Source organism: Rhagoletis zephyria, unplaced genomic scaffold, assembly GCF_001687245.7.
Source record: "Rhagoletis zephyria isolate East Lansing unplaced genomic scaffold, Rhagoletis_zephyria_1.1 Rzeph_scaffold_07612, whole genome shotgun sequence".
NCBI classification, from domain to species: Eukaryota; Metazoa; Arthropoda; class Insecta; order Diptera; family Tephritidae; genus Rhagoletis; species Rhagoletis zephyria.
Window position 1 is genome coordinate 1 of NW_016164695.1, and position 12,670 is coordinate 12,670.

The 12,670-nt window shown below is 33.0% G+C and overlaps 2 protein-coding genes across 2 annotated transcripts; both read right to left on the reverse strand.

The window, feature by feature from the left end:
* Positions 1-873: 873 nt before the first annotated feature.
* Positions 874-2,437, reverse strand: LOC108374338 (uncharacterized). The gene is made up of 2 exons (XM_017630327.1): positions 2,141-2,437; positions 874-1,754 (listed from the first exon to the last, which is right to left on the reverse strand). Exons 1-2 carry the CDS (start codon positions 2,235-2,237, stop codon positions 1,231-1,233), a joined length of 621 nt encoding a protein of 206 aa, XP_017485816.1. The 5' UTR covers positions 2,238-2,437; the 3' UTR covers positions 874-1,230.
* A 6,082-nt stretch (positions 2,438-8,519) lies between these two features.
* LOC108374337 (uncharacterized) lies at positions 8,520-9,913 on the reverse strand. Its single transcript, XM_017630326.1, has 2 exons — positions 9,711-9,913; positions 8,520-9,584 (listed from the first exon to the last, which is right to left on the reverse strand). The coding sequence occupies exons 1-2, from the start codon at positions 9,805-9,807 to the stop codon at positions 8,893-8,895; spliced, it is 789 nt and encodes a 262-aa protein (XP_017485815.1). The 5' UTR covers positions 9,808-9,913; the 3' UTR covers positions 8,520-8,892.
* Positions 9,914-12,670: the final 2,757 nt, after the last annotated feature.

Here is a 12,670-nt window from a genome sequence, read left to right on the forward strand (position 1 = left end):
ACTCATGGAGAAAAATGGGCGGTATTGGAAAAGAGGGCGTGGCACCTCCAATCTTATATATAAAAAATAAGTGCAAGACTTCAACCAAATTTAAACGGTATATTCGGACTATCATGCAGATGGGTTATGTGAAGTGTGCCCGAATTCGGTCCAGCGGTTTATGATATATGACAGTTAATGTCAGATACATGAAAAATTGAAAACATAGAGAAAAATTGTTGCTATGGTATGCTGTGTTTATTTTTTCTTCGGATAAATTAAGTCAAGTATAAACATGGCTGCAATATAGTAAAAAAAAAACATTTCATATGGAAAAATTCCAGGATTTTTCATTAATTTTTTAATATTTGGTGTAGAGAAGCACGCCGGGGTACCGCTAGTTAAAAATAAAAGTTTGTTGTTGTTGCACAAAGTTCGAAACTTGGATTTATAAAATTATTGTGGCTTTTGTTCAAGAATAAGCTATGAGTATATTTCTATAAAAAAATTATTAAAATTATGTGAAAAAAGTCATAGCTTGGCAATAAAGGTCGCCCTAATCATTATGTCAGGCACTAACATCACTTGGTTAATCTGTTAACCCATCACTCTTTCGAAAATCTCCCATTTTTACCTTCCTTTTATTAACTCGGGATGTAATTATGTAATATTGATGCGCCTAAAAGATGCAGCGATTTCTATTCTCAAGTTACATACCTGATGACAGTGCGAATGGCAATTGTAATAGGGAGGTTTTAGTTTTTTAAACTATAATATTTTATTTACATACATGTATGCATGTGCTTTTGGCATTTACCATTTAATACAAAACGAAATCTTTTTAATTATAAATATATACCTTTTATACAACTGAAAAATATTCATAATGCAATATCAAAAATGAATGGCTTACTGAAACACTTACTTGCTAAATACTAGAAAATAGTATACATGATAATAGTATGTACATGGGTACATATGCACATAAATATATTTGATTGCTTGACATAGATGAGTATGTATATGATTATATCAGTCATTTTTTGTAAAACAAATTATCTGGGATTAATGAAACAGAATATACACATAAATTAAAGTCGTATACAATCAGACAAAAAAAATCCTTTTCCTTTTTGATTAATAAATTCTCGTTCATAAATAAAAACATACGGAAGTCCTTTGCTTTTTGTAGGCCTTGTTTGCCTCTATGCTCTTCCTCCTCTTCCCCTCATCTGTATCACTCTTTGCTTGCTACAGTCTCATAATGCGTTTTACCTGTGCCAAAGGTTTTCTTGTGCGCTTTTTTAATTCGCCAATTTGCAAACGCTTTTTCACACGCTTCGCAAACTCGCTCCTTGGGGATTGTTTCTCAGCGCTGGAGTTCTGTTTTTTACCATTATTATCTGTCGTTCTTATTTTAGTTGTTGGATATTCATAGATGAAGCAATTCATTCGATAGACTGGCGTAAAATTGTATAAGCTTTGTTGGTCTTCTTCCTCGTCCCCACAGAGATTCACTTTCCCTTTCTCCTTCTTCATATTCGTATCATCACTACTTTCTATTGTTGTTGTTGTTATTTCTTCTTGGCGTTGTTGTAACGGTTGCAAAAGGCTCTGAGCTCGATTATAATCATAACGTATATAAAAAATTATGTTGGGATTTGGAAAGAGTGTGAGGAAATAATCGAAAAGTAATCTATCGAAAATTCTGCCATTTTCGGTGGAGACTAACAGCGCTCTTTCATGCGTGGCGGGAATATTAAAGCGTTGGATAACTGTAGAAAAAAACCAAAGTTATTAAAACATAAGGGCTATTCGCGATCCGGTGCAAATGGCCTAGCATCATTGCATTGCAAATTTGTATTGCAAATTATTTGCAATACACAAACAAAATACACGCATTTGCATTTGTCATGGTTTGACAAATTTGCAATACCGAAAATCCATAGCATAAAAATGCTATGCATTGCAACTCTGGTTGACATTTCTATCAACTGATTAAAAAAGTTTTACCATGACAGTTTAATAAACGTCACTCACAATCCATGGCATATTTCTGCAATTGCATAAATTTTTCAGCTCTTATGCACCGAATCGCGAATAGCCCTATTTAATTATAAAATACGCGCAGGTTTAATTTCACTGGTTTAATTTTACTTACTCAATTTGATAATTTGCTCATAACGATTGGTCGGCTCATAGTTGATGATGCTCAATTGCTTCCGATAGCTAACTTTCAAAACACCTCCCTCGCACATTTTCTTTGGATTTTTGTTGAAATATAAAACTTTTAATTATATTTGCTATTCAATTGTAAACTTTTTTCCCGGTTATTCCATAAATGCAAGCAACGGAGTTTCGCGTGCGCTCACTTTAACGGCTCGATTTGTTTTGCCAGACACTGAGAAGGTTTCTTTGTACGTGCCAATGCCAGGTGAACAGGGATGAGCTCAGCGTATTGGCAGTAGGTAAACCGTAGTTATGTTGCTGTACAAAAAATATTGCATTCACTGCTCTCTTGGTACTTTGTCTATTTAACCACTGTGGAATGGTGTGGATGCGTTGTGCAAAGTATATTCTAGTTATGTTTGTATGTACGAAACACCCTCAGACGTTACAATGCATTTTGCGCGAAGAAAGGCAGTTCCGAGCGTACTCCTTTTGGTACGTGCGCTTTGGCTGGCGCTTGTTTTGGAAGTGAAGTGAAAAGGTAGCAGCGCCGAAAATTCAATTGGTAGCTCCGTATGCAACAGCCGACTTCATTTGGACACTCTAAAAAAAAAATACAGAAAATATTCTTATTAAAATATGATAAAAAAATAAAGTAGCGTAAAACAAATTAAAATACGGTATAATAAAATGCAATAAAATAAAATCAATGGCGTTTTCATTTCTTTAAAAAATATTGGCTTTTTATTGCCCTCTTCTTAGTATTTATACACGGAGGGCAAAGAAATGGTATCATTTCTCGGTATAAAAGAAAATGCTATAAAATAATATGAAAAAATAAAATAAAATAAAAAACAGAAAAAATGCAACTAAATAAGGTAAAACTAAATTAAATAAATTGAACTGAAATAATATAAATATGAAAAATAAAAAATGAAATTAACTGAATCTAAGCCCCTATTATGAATTTTCATACGATAGACGATAAACGGTTGCAAGCGTATCGTATGAAATCAGTTCTCGTGTTATCGTTTTCATATGCCCGACAGATGTATTATTGTGAATGGCTGTGGTGTGAACCACACGCTAACTAACGGATTTATTACGACAACATCGATTCGTAATAGAGAATAACAGAATGCAAGCGTTTATCGTGCATTGTGCGAATTCATAATAGGGGGGTAAATGAGATAAAAAAATAAAAATAAAAACTACAGAAAGAAATCTAAAAGAAATAAAATTAAACGGAATAAAATAAAAAATTTAATGAACTGAACCTAATTGAGATAAATTTAAATGAAATGTACTGAAATAAAATAAAGTAAAATAAAATATGTCAAACAAAAAATGAACGGAATCTAAAGGATTAAACTAAAATAAAATTAGATAAAAAAAAAAATAAATAATTAAATAATTAAATAAAAGTGTAAATACAAGAACAAGCTAGCTCTGGATGGTTCCCCTTTGTTCCCGTCCGTGAACAAAACAGAAAAAAACAATGTAATAATTTATTTTTAAAATCTTTTTTTTTTTTAATAACTTTACTCTTTATTAAATCCTTTAAAAAATATAAAAAATACGCTCGCTTGTACAATTCAAATAGTGAAAATGTTGTTTAATAAAACCATGCACAAATATTTTTTACACTGTACCATTTCACACATAAGCACACATATAGACATATGTACATATTTATGTATATACACACAGGCAAACATCTCTGACAATAAAAAAAAACGCCATTCAATTGCTGCCTTGGCGAGTGCCAAACAAAAATTGAATCATAACAGCCAGCTGCATACCGAACATTGTTTCGTATTGTATTCTCGTTTGCACCCACCACTGGGTTGTTGCTCTCGCTCTCGTTTTGTTGCCAGTCATGCTGCTGCATGTTCATTCATGTCGGCTTTCTTTTATTTTTGTTTTCCACTTTTCTGCCAGCCGTTAGACCTGAAACTGATGTGTCATATTATCACCATGTGTACATACATTGTAGATATGTACACATCCACGTTATAAAGAGCTATTTTGTAGCAGACACAACAAACAGTGCATGTTGTTTGTGTAAATGTGATAATAATGCATTCAACTGACCTGCTAGGAAATGCTTAAAGTCATCCCCTCATTAATTAACTACGAAATATTTGTCGAATGTACGGTGCGAACATATTAAGTTTTTTAATATGTACCTACATACTTAAATCATTTTAAGTAAATATTTTTTTACTTTGTTTTAGACACTGTTAAGCTGTTGAACAACCCAGACAGATAGCCATACTTCACCTCAACTTGACCATAGCTTTATATCTATCAATTTATCTTGAACGCTACACAGTGTGGAAAATTAACTTTTTTGTGGCAAAATCTAATAAATATATCGGGAACGAGAACAGCAGGTAAAATACATTTAACAGTATTTTAATGATTTTAGGATGGAGAATTCAGTATTCCTCGTTGGATAAAAAATTAGCCTGGTATTTAAAATGGCCTTAGAAAACATAAGGGTTTCAATAATTCTAAATGAAATTGTAAAAAATGTTTAAACTTATATTTGTGCTTGCTTGAAGTGGGTTCCTTCCATGGCCGGAGTTCATTATATGCAATTTCCAGGTGAAAATAAAGGAAAAATTTCAAATTTTTACTTTTGAATCTCGTGTTTAAGGCCAAGTGAATTTTTATTCAATAAAACCTTCAAAACGGACTTCAAAAATAATTTGTTTTCTTTTTCAAAACATGAAAAAAATTGAACATCCATTTTTTAAAGACATTTGAAAGGTCAAGGTAACTTTCTTATCCAACAAGTTTTCCTGAATTCTAAATCTCAAAAGCTTTAAAATACCGCTGAATTTTTTTCGGTATCTGTTATCGTTTTCGAGATATTAGATTTTATCACAAAAAAGTTTATTTTCAAAACTGTGCGCCGTGCGATGAATTGTTTCGTCTTATCGCAGCGCTGTCAGACAAACTATCCTAAAAGTAAATATAATCTTAATCAAAGCTCGTTAGTTAATCACTCCCTTTACGCAGTAAAATATCGGATTATTCGCTGTCAAATTTGTGTTGCTCGCAACTTTGGGAAAAAAAGTTCTATTTCTTCTCTGTACCACTGTGATCTGCTAAACTAAGCAATATATGTAAATAGTATATTTTAACTTAATATTTTTTTAAAAATACCTTTACAAACCTCCTTTCCTTGCTAGAGTCCATTTCACTGTGTCGTAGCTCCATAACTTCAGTGCTTAATGTGTATAAGAAATTCGAATTAATTGATAGCATTTAAATAGATTTCACAAAAATTGGACTACGATGGATTTAGCAACAGCCCTGAAGAAATGAGTAGATTAAGTTTTGCATGCGCGTCCATTATTTTGAAATCATGTTTCTACATTTTCTAATGTCTTGTTATTCGTTTATTTTTTCATATTTTTCCTGCAGGGTATGCTCACATTATGCATACATACATACCTACATAAATACATACATGTGTTTGTATCATGTTTGTACCATACATACTAGGTATGTATATTACCTGTGTGAACTTTGCTTTTGTTTAGCAATTCTTTAAACCAAAATCAGCTGACTTCATTTAATTTTCATCAAGACAAACATAAAGAATACCCAAATGGCCTCGGGCCATTTAAGATGCCTATTATCATCATTATTATTTTCTAATTTTTCATAAAAAAAAATATTTTCATTTGGTTGTGATCTCGATTTCGGGGATCGCTTACATTTTTAGTACACATTCTATTTCCTTACTTAAAATAATGGGGTACTTTCTTGCGGTGATAGCTGTAACGCCTCCTAAAATTATGTAAATATTGTGCAAAGATAACAGCACAGCGAGCAGTTTTTGTAAACATCTCGAAATTTTTTAATTTTAATGGGATATAACCATACGGTAGTGAATTTAAAAACCCTTATTTTGATGAACCACTTCTTTTGATTTGTTAGCTTACTCCGTGAATATTAGGAATTGAGGCGGTTAACCATTTTTCGATTCCAGTTGTAGATTTGATGTGTAATTTAGTCGCTAACTCGATCGAGAATTTAGTTAATTTCTTACAGAAAGTCACCACAAAACGTTAAGCTGTGCCGATTTAGCTATGTCTGTCTGTTTAACGGTTTGAACGGAATAAAGTCCCTCAATTTTCGAGATATTCGACTGAAATTTTGTAAGAGGATGTATTTTTGTAATGTATTAATCATTTGTCGGAACCGTCAAAAGCTCAGTACTACAACATATACTAGCTTCCGTATGAATGATTTTTCAGATATTGGAGTTTTTGTTATAACTCCTCCATTTACGAAGATAGGAACATGAAATATCGCTCTATTTTCACTAGTTATCAACAGAAAACTTACATTGAAAATGGCAAAGATCTGGTCACTATAACCTACAGCCTCCTTACAAACTCCTTCATTCGACCGAGCAATTTCATGAGCTATTTTCTACATAAATAATCATACAATGCCTACTGAGAAAATCGTCCAAATCGGTGCTGTATAATCTACATCTCCTATACCAATGATTGTTCAGATACGAGTTTTTGCGATATAACTTCTTTATGTAGGCAGCTGAAACCATTAAATTGTGTTACTGGTTTACATATCGATCATATACGGTAGCACTTTTATTGCTGTAAGATGACTTGAAGTTGGAGTTTCAGTAACTGAGATTACTACACCGTGCGACATTACTTCTAACACGAGAAGAAATTGAAATACATATGCACATATTGAAAGCTGAGTGGAAGATTTGCCTATCTTGGCAGCCAGTTCGAAAATGCCCTATCTGAGGTGGCAAACTATCGATGGTTTTGGTTTTTTTTACTATCGAAAATTTTCCTAATTTAAAACATACAAATATAAATTATATAGAGCGGTAATATTTTTATATAAAAGAATATATGGCAACTATGTTGGCCTAACGTCATCAGTAGAATCGGAACGAATGTACAGTAAATCTGCTTTAGTAGTAAACGAAAGAAAATCGCAACTAAAACCTAAAAATGTTGGCATGCTAAGTTTCTTAAATAAAAGCAATTGGCTTTAGAAAGCAGAATACGTAAATATGTTTAGTTTTTTAAATCATACTTTCAATATTAAGGTAGGTCCTCATGGGCTTTAAAACACTATATTTAACGCAATGGGGGCGTATTTATAGTCAAAATTAAGTTGGTACTTAAAGTTAGTTGTACCTTTTTGACATAACTTTTGATGGGTTATCTGTCAATAAATTTACAACCAACTTCAAGTACCAACTTAATTTTGACTACGAATATGCCCCAATTAGATTTTCATCTTTTCCAAAATAGGCGACTATCGATAGTTAAAAAAAATTATCGCCCTCTATCGATAGTTTCCCACCACTAGGACTCGGTTTCTCAAGCTTTGTAGCCGAACCTTTTATCACTCACTCGTATAATTCCTTATTTCCCGAAACACCGCTATCCAATAAAAATTGACAAGGCGCTGTCAAAGATATTTTGAGAATTGACTGTGCATGACAAAGGCGATTTTTGAGTGAGAAAGTTCCATATTGTTTACCAACTTTGCATAAATAGGTCTAGTCCTTAGAAACATTGCAAAAATTTGTAAGTTTGTAAGATGAGATGGATATCTCGTCAGTGCTTGGAACGGTATCTGATTCGCTATTTCTTCTGAGATCGGCTTCTAATTTGCGAACAAATCTAAAGTAGTGGCCGCCTGTTCGTCGCCCTTAGATTTAGATCACTCTTAGCTGCAGAGCATTGTAAATTTATTTCTATAATAGGAATTTATAGCGAGGCACAGTGGGAAATTTTCGGCAAATTTTGTTCATTTTAGAAAAAATTGTTTTCAGCATATGGACTTCTCTAGCATTTTTGAACAAAAACTGCAAAAAATATTCTGTAGTGGGAAGGTCTCTAGCCCCCTAAAATTTTGAATCCCGGTTAAATAATTTTCCTGGTTAATTAAATTGAGAAATTTCTGATGCCGCATTAAAATTTTTCATGTATGTATATTGAGACCTGAGTTAAAATCTATTAGAAATTTTCTTCGGCTATTTGCACAGTCCCAGTATGGGTGTAATGTCAATGACAATCAAACGAATTGCAAATTTAGATCAGGCCACACTGATGTAAAATATGTATGTAGTTTGTAGTTAGTTTTTTGCAGTCATAACTGCCTGGTTATCAGATTACCTGGTTACGTGATTAAGTGCTGGCGTAGAATTTGTAAAAAAGGCATAAACAAACTCGCACCACACAAAAACCCAAGAAGCAGTGCGCGGACTTTACCACTTTATTGGTAGATCTACCAACTTTTTAACAATATTACAACAAAAAATTTGTTTAAATGTGTTTTTTTTTGCATTTATTGGAAAGTAAAATATAGAGTACAATTAATTATTTTTGAATCTTAAATTACAATAAAAGAAATAGTGCAGTACTTTACCAAACTCAAATCTAAACGATCACATGCCTCTGACTTATACTCTAATTACATATAAATAAATTATGTTGAATATATTATGGTAAAAATACTTAAACTAAAAATCTTTGGCTACTTTTAAATTTTGTAAGAAAATAAATTTAATTTAGTATACATATGTATGTATGTAGTACGCAACTATACATTTGTATTAGAGTTAATATTGAAGCCTCATTTGTTGTGAAATACTGATGGAGAGTGATACTCCTTGGGCGGTTCGTTTTGGTATCGTAGGCATGTTTGGTTTGCCATTGGAATAGTTAATCTTTACAAACGCGGTAATCGCTTGGCTACAGCCATACGCTGCTGGGCATCCGTGAATAGCGTACGTCTTGCTTTTTGTTTGAAAAACTTGGTGATCGGTTGCTGTGGTGTTGTGGGATAAGTGTTTATAAAGGAATTCATGCGAAATACTGGCGACCACGAAGCCAACTGTGTCTTAGATCCTGTCACCGCTTCTTTCGTAGAGTTTCGATTTGGTTGATCCACAGAACTTCCAACTGTACGCTGTGCAAACGTTGCAGTTTCAGGATATTCGTCAACAAAAGAATTCATCCGACGCAGTGTACCTTCTCCGGCTACTAGCTTACTAGTTAGTTGTGGACGAGCTGGTATGACCTTGATGCGATTTAAAGCTTCACTAAATCGTACACGCTTAGCCGGCGGTGCTGAACATTTGCTAGGATAGGCGCCTATAAAACAGTTCATGCGAAATACAGGTGTGGTTGGATAAGTCTCGTCATCGCCGTCATAATCAATGGCGTCACGTTGGCGTTTGAGACTTTTGTCATCTGATTTTGTGGTGCCTTTGCTATCATAGCGTAAATAAAAAGTTATATGCGGATTTGGAAACAATAGAAGATAGTTGCGGAGTTGACGGCCGCTAACAACTTTTCCAGTCTCAGTGGTGAGTAGTAGCGATGATTTGTGGTGACGTGGTATCTCAAAGTGCAGCATGACTGAAATTAAAAAAAAAGGAAAATGAATTTAGTTAGAAAAAGGTTTATGAAAAAAGTAAAAATGTGTATGATAAAGATGAAAAATTTTATGTACATATATATGTATGTATGTATATATTTGCTTACTTTTCTTGAGAATTTCATCACAGCTGTTGCCCATTTTATATCCAATTGTCCGACGATTTCCGTGATATGAAACTTTCAAATTTCTGCGCAGTGCCATTTTGGTCGTTTTAACAAAGTTTACTTAATTAATAATGCTTTTATAAAATTTTATTTTTTATTTTGTTTGTGGTTTTGCTCTTCAAAGCGTTGAAAGGTCTGTTCTATTCAAGTGCTTGACTAATAATGATTCTTCATTCAAGCGCATTTGGTTTTATATGCGTAGATGTTTTAGGTAGTGAAGCGTGAAGAGGGTGCGTGACAGGATGTTAACACACGTACGTACGCACACACATACATATACATATACACTAATTCATGCTGTTGTTTGGGATTACATACAAACATACATGTGTACATAGATTCATAAATTATCTCATTCATTTGTGACTCATAAAAAGGATACTTGACCAAAATAAAATAGCCAAGTTGTTAAAGGCGCTAAGCTTTTTCATTCATAAACATGTTTTGTATTTTTTAGTGCATACTAATGGCATGTTCAATACATGCCTGCGTACATAAGTACATACCATGATAAAAATATAGTAAGGTAGAACCGCTGAGAGGCACTTTTAAAATTCTTGACGTTTCCAAACAATTTAATTTTTAAATTTACTCACAAACTCACACACACAATTTCATTTTCAATCTCAAGCAACAACAATTTCGAACAATTTCAATTTTTTATTTTCAATTTTATATGATTTTAAAATGCTGGCAAACTTCAAAAAAAAATCATGGCCGACAAAATGAGAGAACGGTTATACCTTGCTATGCTTTTATCATGGTACATACATGTTGTTCTAATCTTTTCGAAAACAACCTTTTTTAACTGAGCGCTTTCTGCTTTTAAAACAAAACATAATTTTTGGTTCAATGTCATTCCTTAGAGAACATGTAAACATCGTTAAAGCAATTATTTACAAGTAATGTTTTATGATATTTTTATAAATCCGAAAGGAATTCCTAATCAGTTTGATTTAACATTTTTTCTTCTACCGCTTTCTTTTTTATTCGACTTTCAAAAACTTTAGAATATTTACTTGAAGCGAGGTAGGTAGCACGAGAAAGGCTAATTTTATTGATTTGGTCTTTCAATTGTAATTTTTTTTATATTTCACTCTAAACTGCCAAGTTTTGTTTACCTATTTTGACATTCTAAAGTGCAAAATATACAACAAAATCATGTCATTTTTTGTTTTTTGCTCTTCTCATATTACCTGTACACTAGGGTGGTCCTTATAATAACAACATCTAAATTTTGTACGGGACATGCCTTTGTTTTGCTCTATGTACTATCCACGAAAATTTGAAAATTTTAAACAAATTTTAGCGGCCGCTACTAAGGTTTGAAAATATTTAAATTAAAAACCAGTAATTTTTAAGTAAAAAACAAAACCGACTTCAATTCTCATATAAAAATTTAAGATTATCGTTAATTTCTTCACGATCCAATTATCGGATCTAAACAAAATTACAACCACGCTTGAGGTACCACCTTTACGGTGAAAAAAAAAACAATTATCGTAATTGGTTAACGTGGTCCAAAGTTATGCGGTAACATACATAAAAAAAAATATTCCGACGAACTGATAACCTCCTTTTTTTGAAGTCGGTTAAAAATCGCAAAAATTCGATTAAATTTTAACTTGAAATCTAATAAATTTTACATATTATTGAAACTTATTCATACAAATTGGTAAACTCGCCCAGTTATAGCTGGGCACATAAAAATAAAAAAATAATGTTTCAAACCCTAGTAGCGTCGCCTAAATTTTTGTTTTAAATTTTTGAGTTTTTGTGGATGTGTTTATTTCGTATCTACTCAAAACAAAATAAAGGAGTGTCCCATGATGCTGTTATTTTAAGGACCACCCAGCTGCACAACCTGTTTTCTTCTTCATTGGCGCTATAACCGCTTAAGCGTTTTTGGACGAGTTCAACATTTCAAAAGTCACTTATTTTCGCTAATTAATGCCAGAATAAGAAACACGAAGTGAGGCCAAAGAGAAAAGATAAGTTGTTGATGAAAAGAGAAGTCGCGTGAATCGGAGTTCATTAAACCGTTCAAGTTCTTTGTTAGCCATGTTGCAAAAGTCACAAATTAAGCAAAATATTTATCCTGTTTCTAACCTTTTCATATTAACACAATCACCTTTGATGAATAATAATAGCGGGGGAAGGAAATGCTTAGGAGTGATCCTATACAGACATATCCCAGAAGTATTTTTGAAAATCTCAATTATTCGATTTATTTTGACAGGCTGCAAAAGAGTGGCAAACAGTTTTTCCTAGAATAAAGTGGTTAATCTCAGGGTTCCAGAGCACAATAGTACCTAAATGTAGTAATGAAAAAGCAGGCAACTTAGCTAAGGATGATTGTACGGTGAGAAAATTCTTCGTCGCGATTGTAAAACGACAGCAGTGGTCTCCACGAATAGAGTGAAAGGGTCAAGTACAGAAGCATCTCTCTGAACATGGTATGCGAAATTGGTGGGACTTCATAAAAGGAGAAAATCTGCTTGCGAAGATTTCTGTTCTCGGCCCAAAACGAAAAACGGTGTAATGTGAAATAAGAACAAGAAGAAGTATGTATATCGACTAGGCTTAAGGCTGGTATGCAGCTCTTAAGAAAACGGTCAAGAAAAAAATTGCCATTATTTCGTGTGTGTGTCCAAGGAATTTTTACAGTTGATACTTCACCTTCCTCCAGAAATAATGAAACGGGCATATATTTCTGTTGCAAGAAAGGATTGCCTTGTGTTCTTTTTTCAAAAAAAAAAAAACAACTTTAGAAAACCGTTCTAAGGGTGTGTTGTATTTAAGGCACGCTTTTTAAATAATCGGCTACTGGTTAAGCCTAGCAATTTCTGTAGATTTGTGTGCCATATATGTACATACGACAAAAACAAAAAAAAAAAAAA

Coding starts and splice junctions, on each gene's coding strand:
- LOC108374337 (XM_017630326.1), bottom strand. CDS start 9,807: ATGGCACTGCGCAGAAATTTGAAAGTTTCATATCACGGAAATCGTCGG. Junction 9,585..9,710: donor TGATGAAATTCTCAAGAAAA/GTAAGCAAATAT, acceptor TTTTAATTTCAG/TCATGCTGCACTTTGAGATA.
- LOC108374338 (XM_017630327.1), bottom strand. CDS start 2,237: ATGTGCGAGGGAGGTGTTTTGAAAGTTAGCTATCGGAAGCAATTGAGC. Junction 1,755..2,140: donor TGAGCAAATTATCAAATTGA/GTAAGTAAAATT, acceptor TTTTTTCTACAG/TTATCCAACGCTTTAATATT.